This window comes from Crocodylus porosus, unplaced genomic scaffold (genome assembly GCF_001723895.1).
Source record: "Crocodylus porosus isolate Cpor-Errol unplaced genomic scaffold, CroPor_comp1, whole genome shotgun sequence".
NCBI lineage: Eukaryota > Metazoa > Chordata > Crocodylia > Crocodylidae > Crocodylus > Crocodylus porosus.
Window position 1 is genome coordinate 42,791,954 of NW_017728948.1, and position 23,522 is coordinate 42,815,475.

General features: G+C 40.3%; 1 protein-coding gene across 2 annotated transcripts in view; it reads right to left on the reverse strand.

Moving 5' to 3' along the window:
• The window catches only part of ARAP2 (ArfGAP with RhoGAP domain, ankyrin repeat and PH domain 2), a 214,050-nt gene that overhangs the window by 72,665 nt on the left and 117,863 nt on the right, over positions 1-23,522 (reverse strand). For both annotated transcript variants that reach the window (XM_019553196.1, XM_019553195.1), the window contains exons 16-19: positions 20,525-20,669; positions 16,215-16,317; positions 15,323-15,521; positions 11,663-11,726 (exon numbers count right to left, since the gene is read on the reverse strand). In XM_019553196.1, the coding sequence (XP_019408741.1) occupies positions 11,663-11,726; positions 15,323-15,521; positions 16,215-16,317; positions 20,525-20,669 (511 nt within the window). The remainder of the gene's footprint in view (positions 1-11,662; positions 11,727-15,322; positions 15,522-16,214; positions 16,318-20,524; positions 20,670-23,522) is intronic.

The following is a 23,522-nucleotide window of genomic DNA, read 5'->3' on the forward strand; positions in this document are numbered from 1 at the left end:
TAGGTCACCTGGTCATAGAAGGAAATGAGATTGGTGTTGATTATTTTAAATTGTTAAATTACCTAATTATCTTTTCCACATTGGGAAGAATGTACTGCTGAATTTGCTGCTCATTTGTAAATAGATTAGACTGGACATCTCCTATTGAACTTTATTTTAATGAAAAAAGGTCTCTACCTCTAAATGTCACAAAATGGCATTGATTTGGATAAAAATTAATTAGAATTAAAAAACAAGTCACTAAGAGCAAAAATTCTATTATGAATTTTTAAAAATAAAATCCTTTGACTTACTTTAAATTTTCTTTTCAAACGGAATTTTTATACAATTAAATCTTTAAAGAATAACATCAACATGGAATATTTGATTTAACAATGTTCTAACGTAAGGACTTTTACATTTTTTTCCACCAAATGGAATTTTGAGAATTTTAAAATTAAAATTTAAAGTTTGAAATTTTAGATTTCTTTTAGAACAATTCTCCTCTTCCCTTCAGAAGAGATGAGATGGGTTTAACTGAATTTCAACTGATCTGTTACATTAGTGATATTTTTTTTTATATCATCTTGCACCCAAAACATGCAAGCTCCCTGGCAGGAATGATAGAAATACCAAGGCAGCGGACATTAAATTATGTTTATATATTGCAGTTTCTTTTCTAAATGCCTGCTACATGCACCAAAAGGGCAGATGCACTCTTTTCAGGCCTATTTTTACATCTGCCCATATGTTCCAATACAGTTTCTGAAAAGAGAAGTCATTTTGGGGCTAAATAGAAGTGAACAGCTACAAGCACCATTAAACAACAAATCTGAACATTTGGCAGTGCTTTCAGAATTTTGGGACAGAGGTTGAAGCATAATACATAGCTCCCAAGCATCTCCTGGCAGCCGTTCACAATTCTGGTTCGTTGTTAGAAGCCCTTTAAGTTACTTTCCAACAAGATGTGCACAGCTTCCTCTGCAATGTGAAATATATACTTTTTTTTGTTTTTTTTTTTAGCTGAAATAGGGAAGGATTTATTTTTGAGGATTGCTCAAGAGAGGAGAATAGACATCTCAATGGATTCTTCTCAACACCACACAATCCATAGGAAACAGGGTACTCGAAGTGAAACTGCCATTAATTCTCATCAGAAGAATTAACCATTTCTACAATGAGCACTTTAAACTGCCTACGTTATTATTTGGTAGCATCTCATCAGCAGGATTAGGAACAAGTGCCATACAAAATGTGACACTTCAGCCCAGACAGGTGTACTGAAGAGGTATGTAAATCTCATAAGGAAGACAAAAAGTGTATGTATAGATAAGTCCTTCACAGCAGTGGCAAAAAGAGCAAGGGGACAGAGAGAGGGAATACCAGAACTGACAGGGGAGGAGGCACCTCCTGCTCTGCCTGCACTTTTTGGTAGAATAGTGTTACAGAGTGCAAGGCACTCTAGTAATTGTAGTTCTCTAGAGTAACAGTGGAGTTTGTTGCTGCTGGCAGGGAGTGGGGTGGAGGGGGGGTTCACCCCCATTTTTTCCACCACCAAAATCAGGAGGGTTTTTTTTCCTGTTTACCATGAGCAACTGGGGCAAAAAGGGAAGGGGGAATTCAGCAGCAAAACTCAGTTCTACTCTAGAGGACTTAAATTCCCAGTCACTGCTTGCGGCTTCTCCTGTACGCCGAAGCCTCCTGATTCAAAAGATATAGGAAGTGGGCCCTGGGTATAGTTGTGCCTCTGCTAGATACTTCTTCTGAACTAGCTGAATCTTTCTAGACAAACCCAACAAAGCATTTACTAACCCTAAGCCATTTTTGGTATGTATGTCTGTACGAATATGTTGCTACAAAGTAATTGGAAGATAGCAAGAAATGGAAGAAGGGGGAAAACGGTTATAGTGGCATCAGATAATGTGTAGGAAACTTGCTAATACAGCTTGCAAGACCTTCTATAAAACTGTATATTTGTGGCAAGAGCTTTACAAATCTGGCATTGTCTACTCATGTCATTTTCATCCCTTCTCTCACATTTTTCTGTAGGTGCAAGCAAATACAAATCCCCACTAGTTTGCAGAGAAAAAAATTATACATATCTTTACTAAGAGTTTAAGGCAAAACAAAGCAGCACATAGTAAAAAGGGTGTCCCATTTATCTCATAACTGAGCCACCTAATTTCATAAACACTTTCCAATAATCTCTTATATGAGAGATCTTTGAAAATGATTCCTTTCCCCATTACAGTTCTTAGAGAAGCCTTGCTTTCCTACCACTGATGGGAATTACATGTTACTACGTACAGAAATTTTAAAATTAAATGAGCTATAAATGTTTGAAGTGTTTTTATCCACTTGTAAAATATTTATGAAAAAGTATCTTCAAAACATGCAATATGCATTTAAAAACTCACACTCAAAAAAAAATCAAGTTTTGTTTGTAATATTAACCAAATACTGTATCATACAACCCACTACTAGGACTACAGAGGTGGAACACATCCAGGATTGATCTGTAACAAAAAGGTCTTGTCCTATAACACAAGCAAAATACTATATTATTTTTTTCTTTCACCAGATAACAATACTGATATCATAACAGAAAAAAACCCTGCCCTGCATAAAAACAATTACTATTAGTAACCACAAAGTGGGCAATAACAGCAGTTTAGTTATAGTGCTATCAGAAGTAGTCCCTGCCCCAAGAAATGTTAGTACAAGGACTTGATTCTGCAAGCTGGAACACCTGCATGAAGCTGCTTGCAAAACAGAGCTTAAGTAATTGGCAACCTTTCCACTGATACTCAGTAATTACTGTGTCCGAAAAATTACTAAGCAGATTGCTATGGTTATCTAACCAGAAGGTGATAAGTGAATGAACGCTAACGTACAAAAAAGCCACTGAGAATCAGATGGGTATAAAAGTTCAGCATTATTTTTTAAGCAACAGTTAAAACTCTTTACAATCTGAACAAAAGGTTGAAAACACAACTAACTATCTTCTATTCAGCTATGTGCCTTTTTGACCCTTATGTCAAAACGGCTTACTGGATCTCAAAAGCGAGTGGAAATGTCTACTATCATGACTGTATTTCGCAAAAAAACTTTGGGTCAACTCAAAGGGCTAACCCAGGGGTGGCCAAAATACAGCTCACGGGCTGGATCCAACCTGTGGCAAGTCTTTGTCCAGCCTGCAATGGGTCCCTCAGTTCCACCTGGCCCAGAAGGAGCCAGTGATGCCTAGAAAGGGAGTCCCGCCGTGGGACCGGCCCAGCCCCGCGGTGTGCAAGAGGGGAGGCAGGATGTACTACAACCAGGTGGTGTGGAGTGGGCCGAGTCCAAAACAAGTGCGTGGTATATTGGGGCTTCATGCTGTTGGCAGTGGTGGGGGTGTGCCTGAGGGTACACAGGCTCCGAGATGTTGTGGGGAAGGGGAGGTGCTGATGGGTCACCATGGCTCAGAGGGGGACATGCAGAGGTCCCATGTATACCCCACCATACCACAAACCTTCCCCTCAAACTCTGCAACCACACCCTCCCCCCCACACAACCACACATTCCACAAGCACCGCACCCACCCGCCCCCTCCCCCCACACACAAACCCCAGAAACCATCCTACTCCACATGCCCCACAACCCCCCACAAACTCCATACTCATCTACGCACACCCCCCCACAACCCTCTATACCCACCCACATCCACACACCCCCACACAAACCCCATACCCACCCCTCTATGCAATCACTTCTATATACACAACAACACACACACAAATCAGGACTTTTAAAAAAAAAAAAATTAAAATGTTATTGTTAGTGTTTGATTTTTAGTATATAATGGGGTTTTTTTTCCAGTTACGAGATAGCAAACCCCACTTCACAAGAGGAGTGCTCCCAGGGGCTAGGAGAGGGGCTTCCAGTGCCAAAGATCAGGGGTTAGAAGGCAGTACTTCCAGTCCCAAGACAGGGACCAGGAGTCAGGTTATCTGTCAAGGGGCAGGGCTACTCTTGTGGCCCTCAACAACTTGCCAAAACTCATTAAGCAGCCCTCCAGGTGAAATAATTGCCTACCTACTATCCACTTGGATTCCACTCATCCCTGAAACCCATTCACTACTGAGCTTAATTAGACTTCCAGGAGTAGAAGAACAAGGAAAACTCCATAGTGCAAGTGACTACAGAAGGGATTTATCAAATATGTAGCAGCTAGGATTGAGCGGAATATATATACCAATATGACAAGAGGCAACCCTCCTGGTAGTTCTTCTCATTTTTGCTATGTGGTGATAACAGATCAGGGAAGACATTTGGCAGTGGAATGAACACCTAGTCAGATGAGACTTGGGCACAACAATGGATCGAACCTTTAGATTCTGATTCAGCCGAATCAAATCAGGGACAATGATCCGAATCAACTAATTGAATCACTGTCCCTGATTTGGGTCAAATCTGAATTGAATACTGCCCATTTCGCACACCCCTAGTAATAGCGTTCTTCAGAGAATGACACTGTTCTCTCAGAAGCCCAGTTGTCATGAGGAGTGGCATTCGGATTGTAGTTGAGTCTAGCAAATTCATTATCTAGTCAACGATGGAATAATTTTCAGTATTCCAATGTACTCTCAAATAGGTTTAAATCCTTTATTCCTCTAAGGCTGCTTGCAGACATTAAGGAAAAAAACTCAACACAAAACCTAGTCCTTTACTTTAAAATCAATGCACTCCACCGAGCCCCTCACATGCCAGAAGAGGCAGTGCCTTAGTTGGACCCAGCTTGCCTGACATCTATAAAGTTTGGGTGCTTTAGTGGGGTTTCTTTGGAGCTTTTATCTAATAGCTGATTGAATCAGCTTTAGCTACAAGTGCCAAAAACCCCCACTGAAGCACCCCATCTATACAGACATCGCAGAGCTGAATCAAAATAGTGTGCTGCTTCTTCTGGTAAAGCAGGTTTTTTTGTTTTGTTTTAAATGTCTGCAGTGAAAATAAGTATGTGTCTTTTCATCTTACTGAGCAAAGGTAAAAAGACACTGTTCCAAAGACTAAAAACACAATCAACTTTCAAGTGTTTATTTTAAAACTTAAAATCATTGCGAAAATTAACAATTTTGTAGGAATTTTGCTTTAAAAAGGACTGGCCTCATTAAAAGCAGGCAAACAAATATCCTAAAAAACCAGCCAAAAACTCTATAAAATACTTCAGGCACTTCAGAGAACACTTAATTCTTGCCTGGGGTAAGCAGGTAGCTCTCCTTTGTTGAACAGCCCATCTTACTGTTATCATTTTTTGAAAGAAGCATGGGGTATTGGAGAGGAGATGGTTCATAGACAGAAGAAAGAATTGGTACTGACATAGTGGTTGTAACTGAAAATCTTCAGGCTGGTTTCTACACATCAACTTTTCATTGTATATTTCAAACTATGAAAATCCTGTGCGCTTCTCAGCAGCCTTCACTTTGAGTCTTGCTGCTGTAGGCAAGTAGGAAAATAAGCACACCACGATACCTGAAACCACTCACAAAACAAACAGTCACTAAACGTTTTGCTGCCTGAGGCAACTGCCTGTTCTGGGTGCATAATAAAGCTGGCCATCTAAGTTGTTTTGGATCAACATTCAGTTTATAGACTCCACACAAGCACACAAACTTAGCGATAAGTTTCCTTGCTAAGAGTGCTGAATATACAAAAGTGTTTCAGAAACTAAGAGCAAAATGTCTGGCCATGCTGTATAACGGTGACAAAATGAGAAACTACACAGCAGCAGGGAACCCACTGCACCCATTGTTTCATGCTGAACACACGTGACACTGGTAAGACATAAACAATGTACTGCACAGCTGTAAGTCTGCACTAAAGAAGAACAGTGTTCAGTCATTCGTTTCTTGTGGGCCAAAGGTGTGCTGCCTAGTGAAACGAAGCATAGGATTGTGGCAAATAAAGTGAGAACAGAATAGCTCAATGTGAAGTCAATGAATGGGTGAAGAAGTTAAAAAATTACCACATGTCCTAATGGATGAACCCAGGCAGAAAGCCCAAACACAACCAGGATGGAGGACAACATTATCAAGGTCAATGCTACTGTGCAGGCAAACAGGCAAGTGCGCATTTCTGAAGCAGTGCTGGAAGTAGGTATAAGTACTGTAGTATCCAAATTATTTTGTATAATCACCTGAATAACCAGAAAGTACGTGCCCACTGGGTGACAAAGCAACTGACAGATATGCACAAATGACATGTGAAAGTGTGTGGTTTTTGCAACATGTATGGAATGAAAGTGAGGGGTTCCTTTTGCAAATTATCATTGTGGATGAGACCTAGGTCCACCATTACAATCCCAAGAGCAAAAGACTCCACATGTAGTGGAAATACACATCTTCACTACAACCCAAAAATTTGCACTCAATCATCCTCTAGTTGGCTCATCCTGCTTTGGGACAGCGTGGGACCACTTCTTACCCACTTTACAAAGCAGGGGCTCATCATCAAAAGCAAAACCTGTTGACACATTCTCCAAAACTCCCCAGAAGCCAGCTATTTGGACTAAATAACATGGAAAAATTAAGCAAGGTGTTGTTCAGCAGAATGATAATATGAGGCCACAAAGCGCAGAGACAACTGTCCAAACTTCGCATGGACTAGGCTCTGAAATCTTACTACACCCATCCTATAGTCCTGTTCTTATGACAAGTTATTATCACCTGCTCGGCCCATTGAAGAAGCTCTTCATGGGCACTGTCACCAATAATAGAGGTACAATTCATGCAGAGGTGCAAGAGTGGCTGTCATAGCAACCAAAAAACTTCTTTGAGGACGGAGTCAAGAAATCGGCGACTCGCTGGAATACCTGCATTACACAGCGTAGAAAGGTGATGTGGTCCAGTACATAATCATTGGACACTAAATGGTTTAATTTAGAAACTGCTTCTAGCTCCTGAAACCACTTTGTGTATATTTGCAGCTATAATTATTCAGTAATTTCAATAGCAACCATGGTTCAAAGTTTCTATGATTTTGAAAGATTTTCCCTAAATAAGAAACCTCTCTCAAATAAGTTAAACCATCTTAAGTACTGTAAGCTTGTGCCTAGCTCTTACTCTAATTTTTTTTCCACAGCACTTTAAACTAAGAACATGGTAGTTATGAATTATATTTTATGTACCTAATCTTTTGTAGGATAAAAAATAGAGTTAAAATACACTTAAGTCACAAATGCATGAAAAAAATATACAAAGACCTAAACTCAGTACTCTCTTTGCTATTATTATAATTTCTCATTAAGTGAGATAGGCAGATGAATGACAAAGGCATGAGAAGGATTTTAAATTGCAAGCTGAACTGTTATTAATGTGAACACTGCAAAGAGGTTGCCCACTCTCCAGTTTCTCCTACTAAACATTTACATTAGTTCCAACAGAAGCAAAAAGGTGCTTCCACCATATAACCAAGCTTCTGGGGAAAGACCCTCCTTGGCCTACCTTGGGGGAGAGGCAGTAGAAACCCAAAGCAAGGGGAGATGGATTGATCTTCAATCCACAAAGATGAGGTCTTTTTTTTTTTTCTTACAGGAATGAGTTCCACAAGAAAAATACCAGCACAAATATTAATTGACTTAGTGTTGTCTGGCTTAGTGAATCAGTTGCACCTTAAAGGTGACAAATCATCTCTGACCTGCCACTAGAAGTTTGATGAGCAGGGGCAGTATTAGAAACCTGTGTAAAAAGTTTCTTAGTACAAATGAAGTCAGTGCTGTCAACCGCAATGTCTTCACATTTTGTGTTTCTTTTTTAGTTTGTTGTGAAAGAGAAGAAAGCAGAATCAACGTAGTCAGAAAATGTGCTTTAAGTCACTTGAAGGTGTTAACATACAGCCAATCCAGAGGTTAAGAGCTCCAGAAGCCACCTAAATTTACCATGTAACAAGGCCCTAAGAGCTGCACCTTTTAGCCATTCACTCATAATAGCCACAAGGTGACAATTAAGATTAGTCTTGAAGTTCTATTGTTATTAACTCTAGTGCATCTGTCTGAAGCTCCAAAGGAGAAAAAATAATCACAACAAAACTTCTGGCAATTTGGGTCAGTGGAAACAAATTCCTTGTTGATTCCAAAATGGTAAATGACTAGATCCATACCATATAACACAGGTATCTTGTTACAACAAAGATAAGGGAAGGCACGGTAATTAAGTCAAGAGGCTTTAAAGCTTAGGCAAGCTTAAATACTGTGAGGGAGGCAGAGAAGCACACTGGAGCCAATCAAGTAGTTCAACCCAGTGAGAAAAGGGTTTCAAGGCTGTCACAGTAATCAATATGCAACACAGGGTCTCTCATACTTGCTCCTTCTGTAAGGGTGCTGTCATACTCACTGTTGACCACACAAAGTCTTACACTTGATTGAAACTAGGGTGTCCATGCTGGTGCAGAATGAGATAGCCCACTTTGGACAGGGACGGGTTGCCAGGAGCATGTTACTCTAGTGATCCAGAGTCTGACTTCTAACAGCTTTTCAGGTGCCATTTAAGGTTTTGACCTATAAAGCTCTACATAGCCTGGGCCTTACATACCTAGGAGACCCTTGAGTTCCACTACAATCTCTAATGTCAGCTGAGACCAACTTTCTTCAAAGCTTCTTCAACCTGTGCACCAAGCATATCTGATGAAAACACATGGGAAATCATTCTCACTAAATACTCCACAGGACAAGAACTCTTTCCCTCTTGTGCTATCTCACTGCTTAAGCCTGAACATGTTCTTGATGCACATTGACCTTTTATTTTGTGCAGGAGGAGTTTAAATTTGGGATATTGTCTGAGAGGCTTGTTCTATTACATACTATTTTATTTTAATATTTTTTCCTGTCTTTCAACTTTTTTCTGATTTATTGTAAGCCATCCTGAACCTCTTTTGGGGAAGGCAGCATATTAGATTAATACTCTAATTAGTACATTAGATTATTAAATCTTTTATGCTGAGAAGGTTTAGAACTTGGGCACTTCAAAAAACAGGATTAAAGGTCAGGTACAATGATTGAAAGCGTAAAGACTCTGAATTTTGTATTAATACCCCTATTACTGTCACTAAGTTGATATTTACTTATATGTGGTATTAATGGGCTAACTTTGGTTATTCTGACATCTCAAAGTTGAGTTTGGAGACATACATCTTTTGTTTTGCTTAGCTTTCTAAAATCTTCAAAAACTATGTTACAATAAATTGCTTATCACTGCAAGATGCATGCTGAATACCTGGATGCTTATAGAGCAATATCCTAAGCAAGTATTACTATACCAGAGCTCTTGTATCCATATGGTTTTTAATGGTTAAGATAATGTGAACACTATGTATTTAAATTTATTGTAGTAGACTTAAGCAAGGAAAAATTCAACATATTCATGCTCACCATAAATCAGAGGGTGTCCCCCCAGAAATTATTTTCAAATAGCTCAGAATTCCCATTAAACTATTAAAGCAGTCCAGGGAAAACCTGTCTTTACTTGACAGAAATATTATAATGAAAGAAATAATAAAATATGACTTACAGAAAGCAGTTTTGCTCAGTACTGATAGCTATGAAATTAGATATATGGTATGTATTAATCTGCCACACAATGTCTTGAATAGGATGCCTAACAGTGTCCCTAGTTGCTCTGAATGTTTTATTGAGCATCACACCTTTCAATATACTTTAAAAAGTAAAAAAAAAAAAACTCAGGAAAATATGGTTCAGTTGTCCATCTGTACTGCCATAATAAGTTTTGACATGATCTAGAATTTTAGAAAAATAAATGTTTGGAGAGAGAATTAAAATATTGGAGACAGAAGTATACAGTGATTTTTTTTCTCCAAATATAAACCAATAACTTCTGAAAGTAGTTGTGTGCAGGGATGTTTACAATACTGGAAGTCTGCTATAAAAGTATAATCACTCAAAGATGCAACTCAGCAACTGTTCTTTATTTCTCCCTGAGAGACAGACAAGACAATCTGTCACCAACTGTTCAAATTCCTCAATATCATATAAGCAGCAACAGTTTCATGGTCAAATGAGGAGTCTTTTCCCTAATTATGAGAGTGCTTTAGAGAGAAGTTCATATCCAATCCTCAAGGCAGTACTAGTCTACCTAAACTTGGCATTAAGAAAACCATCTTTCATGTTCACTACTCCATCTTTATCATTCTCGGATCAGTTTTGTTTCCTTCATCTATTTGGCTTGTGGAAACTATTATTGAAATTGTTAACTGCTTGGGTAAGCCATTCTTAAACAAGTTTTATTCAGCTAACAAATAAGTGAGTAGTATGAGTTTTATTCCATCGATTCTATGAATATTTCCAGTCAGTCAAGAGATGACAGACAACGCTTCTCTGTATGTACAAAAAAATTCCAGAGTTTAGATATCAGAACTACAAAATCTTCTGAGTAAACAGACATGGCTCACAGCTGTTTGTTACTTTAAGGCTAGAAATAGATATCACCAAATGAAGGTAAGTGTCCCAGCACAGCTGATCTGCTTTACTGGACAAAGCACATGCCGGCTGTTGTACCTATGGGACATTTAGCATGTTCCAGTTACAGAGATGTGCCCCGTAGGTGTATCTCTGGAAGCAGGGAAAGTCAGCTCCAGTGAAGTCTCAGGGCTGAAAGCAACAATCAGCTGATTGGCAGTCCCAGCCCAGGAACTGTACTAAAACACTGAACTCACTAGGAAAGTTCATTTGCAGTCCAACCCCAGAATTGGAGCAAGTGGGCGAGTCTTTGTAAGCAAGGAACAGCCAGACAGGATCAGGCCCCTTAAGCTCTGACAGTGCCTACCTGGATAGCTGGAGAGCACAGGCACCTTGAGGATGCCTGTGCTCTCACATCTTAAAGCAAATGTCCACCACAACAAGGAGCATAGACATCTGTTTATTTGACCTTTTTACCACCTTAATTCTTATGGCAGCACAAAAGCAACATCTGTTTTCACCCTAACATTCCTTTGCAACTAGGTCTCAACAAATAATTTTCCTTACCAACATGTACTAACTGAAATCATGCATTAAATATGAATAAATGGATAAAATGTATAAGTTCTTTCACAGACTTCTAAAATGACTAAAACACAGAACCTAGAAATACGAGTAGATTAACATACAGTAGATTAATATCAAGACTGAGACACAGATATGAAATGTTTAGAAAAGATCTCACTCCCTCTGTCCACTTGGCCATGGAAGTCAGTAATTTCTTAAGAGGCGTTTTTGGACAGGTTCATCTGAGAGGGTTTATTTGTTATCGGGGGTGTATTTGGTAGCCATGTTGGTTTGAGACAAAAAGACATATAAAGAACTGTTGGTTCCAAAATGTTACCTTTTATTAGACCAACTGGAAAATGGCAAGACAATTGTCTTTTTCTACAATTTTCTTGCCATTTTCCAGTTGGTCAAATAAAAGGTATCATTTTGGAACCAAGAGTTCTAGTTTTTTGTATATCATTTGTTACTGGAAAACTTACAGTTAAAATAGATGTTTTAGCATTCTCTTACATAAACTTAAGGTTTAATTAGGCCACTAAGTAAACTTTTTCAATATGTTTACTTTTTTACTTTGTTTTGCTGTTGATGTTGCTAAAGAAGAATTCTAAGACCTGCAAGCACAAACATCAGACCATAAATACTATAGCTGTATGTAAATTAACAATTTACCTTCCTTTTTCAACAAGCAGCAAGACATCTATTCTTTCTCCGTTTTGCATCACACTGCTGATTGCTAAAAACAAAAACACATTTTTGTTTTGTTAACAGACTTGAAATAAAGTAAACATTACATTCTTCAAATCTTGTCAATTTAGCATACTTTTCCATAGTTATGCTGAACATTACAAAAAGCACAACAAGAATTACAATGTTATTCAGAAGTATATCAAGAAAAAAAAATAATTCCGCAGAATGAAAAAGTAAATATTAACAGTTTTTTAAAGCAATATGCATCTTAATGTTGTGCTATATCAGATTAACCTCACCCTGGATGTAAGCATCTTAAAGGCACATTGTAAAGGCTCAAGCCTTAATTGGATTGCCAAAATCCAACAGAGTGCTTGCATTCAAATGGCTGTGAATGTTTACAATGCTATACCTTAGAGGAAAATTCACGAATTCAGCACAAACCTTTCTACTCATCACCATATTGATCAGATAGGCTGCAGATACAAGCAGACCTAAACAGGCTGGCATGTTGGGCAGAACAGAACCAAATGAGGTTCAACAGAGAAATGCTAAGTGCTGCATCTGGGAAGGAAGAACCCCCAGCATACCTACAGTCTGGGCATTGCTAACCTGACCAGCACCACAAATGAAAGGGATCGGGGGGTGACAACAGACCCCAGTATGACTATGAGCCAGCAATGTGACGCAGTAGCTGTTGGGGCCAATAAAACACTGGCATGCATCAATCAGTGCATCTCCAAAGAAATCCAAAGTGATTCTCCCACTTTACTCAAAATTGATGTGGCTGCAGCTGAAGTACTGCATCCAGTTCTGGGCAATGCACTTCAACAAGGATGTGCTAAAGCTCAAGAGAGTCTAGAGAAGGTCCACCCGCATGATCAGGGATTTCCATGGCAAGCCATATGAGGAGAGGCGGAGGGAGTTCCGACTCTTCAGCCTACAGAAAGGGCTGAGGGGGATCTGACTGCAGCTTACTGCTATATCAGAGGCATACATACAACTGTTCACCAGGGTGTCCTGAGGAAAAACTAGAAACAACAGCCACAAACTCCTGGAACATATTTTCAGGCTGAACATTAGGAAAAACATATTTACAACTAGAGTGTCCAGACTATGGAACAAGCTCCCCCCAGAGGTGGTGCAATGTACCCTAGAGGTCTTCAAGAGAAGACTGGACAGTAACCTGTCTGGGGTCATCTGGCCCCAGATGTCTGTCCTGCTCATGCAGGGGGCTGGAGCCAATGATCCTTCTGGGTCCCTTCCAGCCCTATGATTAACACAATGTTTTTATAGGGGTGGAGGATGTACATATGCACATGCACAATCATCTTCCATCATATAATGCATAAATATACAATTCCCAAGTAACACTACTTCTAAAAACAGTAATAGGCTCACAATAAAAAGTTGATTAAACTGAAAATTGATCTAACAACAAATTGGGATCGCTGAATAGGCAAGTCTCAGAATTCAGATTTTATGAAATACCCTCATATGCATGTTGCCTCTTAGTCTCCAAAAACAATTAAATCTTGAATTTCAATAAACTTTAATAAGTATACCCCATGTATGTATCAAGTGCTTTTTAAAATTTCATATATACTTTGATTTATTTAAAATTAACAGATTTTAAAATATTGAGAAGACAGCTGAGTGTGGTTCTGTGAAGAGTTACTACATTGTAAACTGTAGTTGCCCCCAGTATAATTCATTTCCCTCATTAGTGAGTTGGATCCTTACTTTTTGGCAACTAAATATTAGAAACTAGGGAGGATGGACAGGTTGGGTAGATAGCTGTACAGAATGCATTATCAAAAAGGTGTCAACTTTATGAGAGCTGAGCAATACTACTTTCAGAAAAAGGAAGGGGTAGGGAAGGAGTCAAGTGCATAAGTGTACACTATGTCAGAGTTACACAAGCAAGAAAAATGGAGATTCAGAGTATTCATATAAGGAGGTCTCTCATGGGGACATTGCAAAGTAGTTTCAGATGCAGCAGCAGTGTAGATAAAGCTATAAATAGATAAATATAATAATATCATGATCTATACAGAGTATAATGTATAACATCTAACCAGCTAGATATAACAACATCTATCAAAAGGATAAATCTCTAATCTTATATTTTTCCCTACATAACACACTGACCTGGCCTTTAATTATATCCATCGTAGACAAATCTAAAATGAGCTCAAAACCTAAGAGAAATGTGGACAACACAGAGAGGGTCCAGAGGAGGGCCACTCGCATGATCAGGGGGCAGCAGGGCAGGCCATATGAGGAGAGGCTAAGGGACCTGAACCTGTTCAGCTTCCACAAGAGAAGGCTGAGAGGGGATGTGGTGGCCTGTTACAAACTAGTCAGGGGGGACCAGCAGGCATTGGGGGAGTACCTGTTCCCCCGAGCACTGCCAGGAGTGACCAGGAATAACGGTCACAAGCTGGCAGAGGGTAGATTTAGGCTAGATATCAGGAGGCGCTACTTCACGGTCAGGGCGGCTAGGGTCTGGAACCAACTTCCAAAAGAAGTGGTGCTGGGTCCTACCCTGGGGGTCTTTAAGAGGAGGCTAGATGAACACCTTGCTGGGGTCATTTGACCCCAGTACTCTTTCCTGCCATGGCAGGGGGTTGGACTTGATGATCTGCTCAGGTCCCTTCCGACCCTACAAACTATGGGAACTATGAGAACTAATTACACCCACTGAGTTATTAAGTGCAAGTACATACTGAAAAATTTATTATTGATGGAAGGAGAGTTTGATATAAGAAAAAAATAGGAAAAAAATATATTGTCCTGTGAAATAGTTTTCCAATGGGATTTTAGTTTCCCAGTAAATTTTAGTAACTTAAAATTAGACTAGTCAATCATCTCGGGATTGCACAATGTAGTGAACATTTATATTTCATCAAGAAGAAAAGACAAGAGACCCAAGGAGTTACATATTTATTCTATGATCCTATACTCTTGTACAAAAGAAAGCACTGTAACCTGAACAGACCTTTCTTACTGAGCAGGACTTGATGGGGAGAAAGTAACATGACTAAAAGGAGGTCATGCCTCAAACTATTAGGGTCCTTTGAGTAGGTCAGTGACAAGTGGATCAGAGTGGTCCAACTGACACAGTATATCTGGACTTCCAAAAAGGCATTGAAAGTCTCTAAATGAAACTGGGTTGTCACAGACTAGAGGGCAGGTCCATTTGTGGATTAGAAATTGGCTTAAGGATAGAAAACAAAGAGTGGTGTGTAGAAAATTCCAGACATGCTCTGTTTACGCCCCCTCTCAGCGACCATTCTCTGCCACTTCAAGAGACAGGATATTGGAATAGATGGGCCTGTGGTCTAACCCAGTTAAACAGCAGTTACATTCTTATATATTCTTATGGGCTTATTAAGAAACTCTGAAGATAGCTCTAACTTAAGCAACCACTATAACATAGAAACAGAAATTTATGTATGAATGATGTATGATATATAAAACAGTATACACAATACAGAGGGATGGCGTTTGACAAACGTATGCGAACAACCATGGTGAACAACCATGATTTTAATTTCATACACATACTTTCAGAACGACAGTTTGAATGAGTTGCACAGTTTGTTTTAGAACTAATCTGAGCATTTTGCAAATGCTTACTTAGCTCTTGTAGTCTTCTCAAATATATTGAATCCTCCTGAGCATTCTCCATTTCCAGACAAAAATGCAGACTTGACTTTTCTATAGCAAACCAGCCTTTTCTCCACTGATCAATGCTATGGCAATCTTTGTAATATAACTGACCAATGAGATCATAATCTCTCTCTAACAAACACCCAGCCACAATGGAAACAAAATTCTGCCAAGAAAAATGAGATACGAAAATATTAACAAATATCTGTGATACAGAAAAGTATATAAATTAATAAAGAAATAAATGAAGTCAGTATATTAAGAAGAAAGACTATGACAATAAAATATATGTAGATATTATATCCTTTCCTATAAATAAAATATATTTATTTAAATTAAATGCTAAATCCAACTGTATAATCAGGAGCAGCAGATTTTTTTAAAATATATTAAAAATAAAATATTTAAGTTTCTGTCTTCTTAAAATTGCAGTCTCTTTTTATTATAAATGTTATCTTTCATGCACCTTGTACCAAATCTGTCAGGAATTCCGTTTCAGTAGGAAGCTTGTGAAAAGCATAATTGAGCTTACATCAGCTGAAGAGTGTATGGCTACATCTGAGCTGGATCAGAATCCATTGATATGGAGTACATACTTTTATATTAGAACATTAACAATTGTATTCTTAAGGTCAGCATCAGAATGTTGTGTTTCATTTCTCCTTGTGCTTCTTTGTATTATCTCATTTCAAAGATTTATTGCAGAAAATATTTTCTGCTGCTGTAAGGGAAACCTTTGCATGCTGGATAGATCAGTATTCATTATACCTGTTTTCTCACAGGATTCTAAGCTAACAATGCCACTTTGTGTTTTGTGCAGTCTCTTGGCCTAACTTGGACAGATAATTATCAGCATTACCTTGGCTATTGCTTGGGTCCATTTTCTTTGTGAATATGCAGTTTCAGCTCCAAACAGGAAAACACGTTCTGACATTAAATAGATTTCAAAGGTAAAGTTGGTCCTAAAGCAAACAGGGAGGAGGGACAGCAGTTTTATTTATTTAGTCTTCATAATACAAAACAACCAAGATTTCAAGTTTTCCTCATATTTCCAGTATTTCACTCCTATGGAAAAATCTATCTGCACTTCTCTTTTGATACTACATATAAAACTAGTTATGGGCACAGAACAGTTTATATAATGTATTCATGGTAGAATGGTTACACTATCTTTTATGTCAATAATACATTCATAAGGCTATTGCATATTTGACCTTTCATCAGCACCAAGATGAAAATGTAATTGGAAGGGAATTATTTGATATTATATTTTATGTAATTTCAATATAAATCCTTGTTAAGCATAAAATGCTTTAAATGTTTCTAGAATAAAAACAGACTGTTTATCTCACTGAAAAAGGATCCTGCAAATGATTCCTCACTAAGCTTAAGCTACTTGATATTTAAAAGATTGTCTGACCAAACTTCACGTTTTTTCTTTCTAGCTGTAGTACTGGAATTAAAATTAAAAGTGGTCTGAATTTCAAACCACACTTTGAAAAAAGTGTTTGGTCCTAATCCACATATCATTAAAAATGGTAAATTTCCAATATTCTTTGTGTAACCTTGTGCTTCATCCTGGAAACGGTTCAGATGCATTTATACACTAAAGGGATGGCTCATACCCACCACCCTTCCTCATTCCATATGAAACCTGTCGAAGCTTTATGGTAATACTTGGCTCTTATTAGTAGCATACACATCTCAACAGACACATGGTGCAATGCACTGTTAATGACAGCATAGAATTTAAGAGAAGCCATAAGGAAGATAATCACAGAGCCCACTCCAAGTGGAACACTGGAAGAACAAATATTTCCAAAAAGGAAATAAATAAGGCAAATTATTTGCAATTTTACATCTTTCCTCTAGGCAGAGATATTTAGGATACAGCAAGTAATACAATGAATTAATTATGGAGCCAGAAATGTCAAATGTGGGTTGGTTGGATCCTGGTTAAAAACACCGTTAAGCTCTTCTGAAATCAATTGGAGTTTTGCCATTCAGCAGCATCAGGTTATTGTTGGGTAGAATACTGTTTATATTAAGGATTTGGATAAAATGAGGAAAATGTGAATTCCTATCAGGTACAGAAAGGACCACAAGGTCATGAAGAACTACAAGGCTCTTGGGGCAAAGCTGAAGGAGACAGGTCTTCTCATCTGTCCTCCCAGTGAGCAGACGTGGACAACACCATGAGACCTGCATCATGGAGGTCAACTTACGGCTTCGGAGCTGATGTTACGAGACAGGCTTCAGCTTTTCTGACCACAACCCATACTTCCGAACAAGAGACATGCTCAGGTGGGATTGGCTTTATCTCTCCCCCAAAGGTAAGCGTGTGTTCTCTTTTATGTCAGCTGATCTCTTCCGGTGGGCTTTAAACTAGGTTCACCAGGGGAAGGGGAGGATGAGGACGGAGGGATCCACAGAACAGTAAACTATAAGACATCCACAAGATCAGCCCAGGTAAGTCCCAAAGATTCTATTAGACAGGAGTATAGGGGCGTTTCAGGGCAACCACCAGAGAATTAAATGTATATAGACAAATGCCAGGAGCATGGGAAACAAGTAAGAGGATCTAGAACTCTTGCTTGCAAGCAATAGCTTTGACCTAGTGGGTCTAACAGAAACCTGGTGGGACTATACTCATGACTTGGTGGTAGGAATAGTGGGCTATAGGTTGTACAGGAGATAGAGAAGGAAAAAAGGAGGGGGTGTTGCTCTCTATGTCAAAGAACACAGAGCTCATTTCAGAAGATAGAGTGAGCCCTAGTTTGAAATATGTATGAACTACTCCTATATAACTCCAAACAACTCTAATCTGCCATCAATATTTGACTATACCCTCCTGCAAAATGTTTTAGCCAGGATTCTATTTATATAGGTTTAAGCTAGAGGTGCATCGATACATTGGTCCGCTATCAGATCGGTACTGATATAAACAAATTATCTATATCAGATATCAGCCTTAAGTGGCCAATAATTGCGCTGATAAATGCCCACGCTGCACGCAGCCACAGTGCAGCACATAGGCAGTGAAGACACAGCCTGCAGTGTGGAGAGCTGCCTCCAGCTGTGAAGGTGCGGGGGGAGGAGAAGGAGGAGGGAAGGCATGGAGGGGCAGATCAAGGCCCTGCCATAAGAGAGGGAAGGAGGCAGGATCTGGAGCTGGGGCAGGGGAAAGTGCTTCTCAGTCAGGGCAAGCAGGTGGGGGACAAGCAGGCCTTGTCTGGGGGGGGTGCGGGGAATGAGGCGGCAGAGGAAGCTCCCACCACTATGCATGACTCATCCTGCTGTTGTCACTTGTGCCCCCATATCTGTGCTGACTGGGCGGGCTGGCGCCAGAGCTGTTCCCAGTAGAGCTTAGGCTGGGCGGGGCCATAGGGTTGCATCACTGGGGGGGAGCATGAGGGGGCTACATCAAATTTTTGGGTGGCTGCACCCCCCGTAACCTCCTCCCAGCACTGCCAGCCCTACCCTGCACCCCACTCAATCTCCACCAGGAACAGGCCCTGGATCTGCGTGGGGCAGACTGAGGCTAGGGCAGTTCCCAGTGGAGCCTCATCAGGGTGGAGCATGGGGTGGGATGAGGCGTCACTGGGAGGGGGCTACAGGTGGGGCTGCAGCCATCCCAAAATTCACCATAGCCCCCTGCTGTCAGCAGCACCACAACCTGCCCCACACCCCAACCGGGTGGCCCAGGCATCGTGGGGAACAGCCCTGGCCCCAGGTTGCCCTGCCTGGTGCAGATCTGGGGGCACATGCCCCCATACCCTCCTAGATGAGTGACAGCAGCAGTGGTGGGAACCAGCAGATAAGTCGCTGGACCAGTTGTGCATGGTGACAGAAGCCACCTCCACTTCCCACTCCTCCTGCACCCCCCAGATGAGCCCTGCTCCATCCCATGACCCACAGATGAGCTTCAACTTTGACCTTGGTCCACCCACCTTGACTGGGCAGCGCATGCTCCTACCCCAGCCTCGCTCCCTCATGGCGGGGCCTTGAGCTGCCCCACCACGCCCCTTCCCTTTCCCCTCCCCCCTTCTCCTAAACCAGACTTACCTGCTACTGTATCAGACATTGGATCAGTATCAGCTAATATGTCTCCTTAAATATCAGCTATTGGCATCAGACTCAAAAATCCCTATCAGTGAACCCCTAGTTTAAGTCCATAAAGGTCTGATCCAACCTGTGGTTTAAGAACAGCCAGCCAATCCAGCTCACATTTCCACCCAAACCTAGCTGCCACTCCAGCAATCCATGCACTGTGCCAAGGGCTGCTCTCTCACCTCCCCGCTGAAGTCTCTGCTCACTCTCACCTCTGAACTACCACTCTAATTCCTTGTTTTCTATGCTCTCACAATAACTGCAAGTAGAGGCTGCAGTGGAGGAGTGATGGGCTACCTTCTTGCTAACACCCCCTTTACACAGAGCACATATGAGCTAGAGAAGAATCCAGAGCTTACCATATTTTCTCATATTAACTTTAGCCCGAGCACTGACATGGCCGATCAGGCCCCAGTGCATGGAATCAGAGCTGGCACATGACCCCCTGCTTCTGTGCACAGCTCCCAACTTCCAAACCCTCATCCTTGGCATATGCTTCCCAGCCCTGGCATACAGCCCCCCAACTTCAGTCCTGGAGACCCTAGATTTCAGATACCCACAACTTGTATTTCAAGGTAATATTGTTTTTTTCTCCTTGGGGCCTTCTCAGAATAGGGTATGTATTATATTCAGAGTGTACTGTATGGAAAAAATATGGTAAAGATACTCCTCACTTAATGAAAAAGCGTTAACCAGGTCAGTGTTATTACATCGCTGGTCTATAATCATTTAAAGTTGCACAATGTTTGGTTATAATATTGTTTGGCCACTGCCTGCCAGTAGGTAACTACTGTGATGTAATTGGATTCACTTAGTTGCATTTTTCAAGAACGTAGCCACGACATTAAGCGAGGAGTCAGTATAGATGCCTGCAGAGGCAGAGAGGTCACAAGGGGAGGTCCAGCCTAGTAAAAGGTTGCCAACCCCTGTTTTAACTTGAGGAACAGGTCAGACCAGGAAAGGGAAATTGGTCATGAATATTCAATATATCACCATGTCACACTTGACATATAAAGGATTTTTCTGAATATGTATGGAGTGATTACTTTTGGAACTTACCCTGTATTTAAAAATGAGTCAGAATTGTGCACTACAAGACAGATAACTTCACTGATATCTATCATACCATTAGGAGTGGTTGCCTTATCGTTTTCATAGTAACTCAAGAAACTACTTTCCAAAGTGCACCATCTTCTATTGCAGTCTGCAGTTAAAAAGATAATGGAAAAGTTACAGGATTCAACAACAAGCACTATATTATTAGATACATACTAACAGGATAAAATCTCAGTTCCATTGTCTTTAATGTTTAACTCCCATTGGCTTCAATGGGGCCAGGATTTCTCCCTAAGTTCTGATATAGCGATACCTTTGTACACTTACAGTTATAATTTTAGCATACCATAGTTCAAAAAAAATACTTATGAACATAAAGTAGTCATTTTAAAACTATTAATACGTTTAAATTGCTTCATCAGTTTCCTTTTGTGACTTTACAAAATTTGATGGGGGAAAAGAAGGTTGAAAAAGTAATACCGAATGTGTTTTCTTCAGTGTTTTAGAACCATGTGATATAGAACGAAAAAATCCTCTGAAGTTAGCAACACTGAAACTTGCAGGAACAATGTATCCTGACAATAGTTGATTGCAAAATGAACAGTTGAATCATAGCATGCAATAGCAAAAAAGTGCTTCTCTTTTTTTCATGAAAACTAGAAATAGAGGCCAAGACAGAATCAATCATTTTTCTCAGTAAGGTGATGCTATTGTACCCACTGCATGTTACTAGACTGAGGAAAACAATCTAAACCTTTCAAAGATTTGCAGGGGGTGGGGAATGAAAGGTCATTCTTTCCAGAACTTATATGCATCAAGGACTGGTACAGAACATAAGAAAAACAATGTCATAATTTATATTATTTCAAATGATCAAGAAAACCACAAAAAAAAAAAAAAATGCCCCCAGAGGACTACCAACTGTTATTAAATGAGCGAACATTTGAAGGATTGGTTTATCAATCTCATGCAATTGTTACTTTCCCAAACAATGAGTTTGATTTTCCATTCACTCACATTCCCACCAGCTTCATATCTGCCCATTCTATAGATGTCAAAGATATTCCCAGCTTACAGTAAGGAATGTACAGAGGTGCTTTGTAGATATGCTCTACTTATACTCATGTCTACAAGATCTCACACTGAACCAATTTGTTTGTATTGTATCACTTATTGTTGCACATAAAGAAACGAAGAGGAGAAATTTATTAGGCAGTCTCTAACCTAAGTAAGGTTAGCAACTACATACCATAACAACATGCTTGGTATTATTAATATGTTATCCTGAATTATCTCTAAGAGACATACTCAAATAAACATAAATTAGACTGGTTTAAACATAAATTACCCCACATTTATTTCAAATCACTGCAATGTGAAAACAACATTTTAAGTTGCTCTAGTGATTTGTTTGGTTTATTTTATTAAAATTAATTCTAACATAACCAGTCTAATAAATTACACATGAGAAGGTGAGTATTTCTCCCTCCCTTTATTAGGAAAAGTAAATGCACTTCAAATTACACTGAGCGCATTAAGGCCCTGCATTGGATCAGTTATTAAGGATAAAATCACCCACATTGAAGCTAAGTACAGACATTCAAAAAACCCAAGCCTAAATCAGTTCAATCTTTTCAGGTTAGTCTATATTGAGCAGATTGAACCAAGAAGCAAGTAAATAGACATTCACTTTTCATTCCAGAAATGCAGTCACATGCCTGCAGAGGCTCAGACTAAAAGCTGAGGGGCACTAGAGCAAGCCCTCCCTTGCCCTCAGCAGTGACTGGAAGGCTGGAGACAAGCCCTCCAGGCTTTCCCCCTTCCCGGCTCAAGCTAGGAGTTTGTGGGGGAAGGGGTGTGGACATGGCCAGACCCCAGAAAGCCGCCAAGTATGACTGGGGAGGGATTTAAACCCCCATGCGGGCCTACACAGTTCATAGCTGGGGTGTGCCTGGAGCCCCTGCTAGGCAGACCCCAGCTGCAGTATTGAGCAGAGTTTCCCAACCCTACCCCTACACCCTTCTCAGCCACCCGGAGCAGTGATAGTGTTCCAGCTAGGGACCAGAGGGGTGGGGCCAACCCTGCTCCACTGGATCAGACAGCACAGCCCAGCCCAGAGCTGCAAAGCATCCTGGGAGACTGTAAGTTAAATTAAAACAGGAAGGAGTCTGAGACAGAAGTTCTTTAAATTGGTTTAACCTAAATCAGTTGAGTCTGCTCCTGCATTCAACCAAGGGAGTAGTAGATGCTGGCTGCGAGCACATAGTCTTTCCCCTGGCAGAGGCTTATGCTACAGAAGCTGCTTTTTTAAAGCAGACCTGAACCTCTTGTGCTGGGGCAGAGGGTCCAGTTTAATCAGCTGGACGGGTTCTCAGCTGGCTTGGGTTAGGCCCATAGCTGACCTAGCAGGTGTTTTTGGCTGCCCATACCACTTAGCTTGGGAAGTGAAGAGGATTTGGGTAGTTTGGTTGAGCCAAGCAACACCAGTGGGTCATCGCCAGGATTAACAGAACAGTCACAAAGTTTTGCTCCCTACCCAACCCCAGCAGTAGCTGCCTATGTTTTCCCTGGGAAAGCTGCAAAGACCTGGATACCATATTTACTCAAACATAATACAACACTGAATTTTAAGTTGACTCCCAATAATTAGATTCCATATATGGAAAATGCATAATTTTGTTATAATTTCATGGGTATAGAATCTAATTATTGGAGTTTTATCTTGAATTTGTCTCCCTCCTACCTCTACATCAAGGAAATAAATCTGGGGGGCCAGGTGGCCTTCCCAACTTCTTCCCCTGCAGCTCCCCCTCCCTCCCTTAACAGAACCTGCTCTCTCTGAGCACATGGAAATGAGGGGCAAATTTGAAAGTCATTTTGTACTTTGGGTTCCTAGTCTCAGTTTATAAAGTATTGATCCATTTTATCTTTTTCAGGCTGCTGCAAGTGTTAGCACAGGTACTCCATGAACAAGTGCAAGGTGATGCACCTTGGGAGGAAC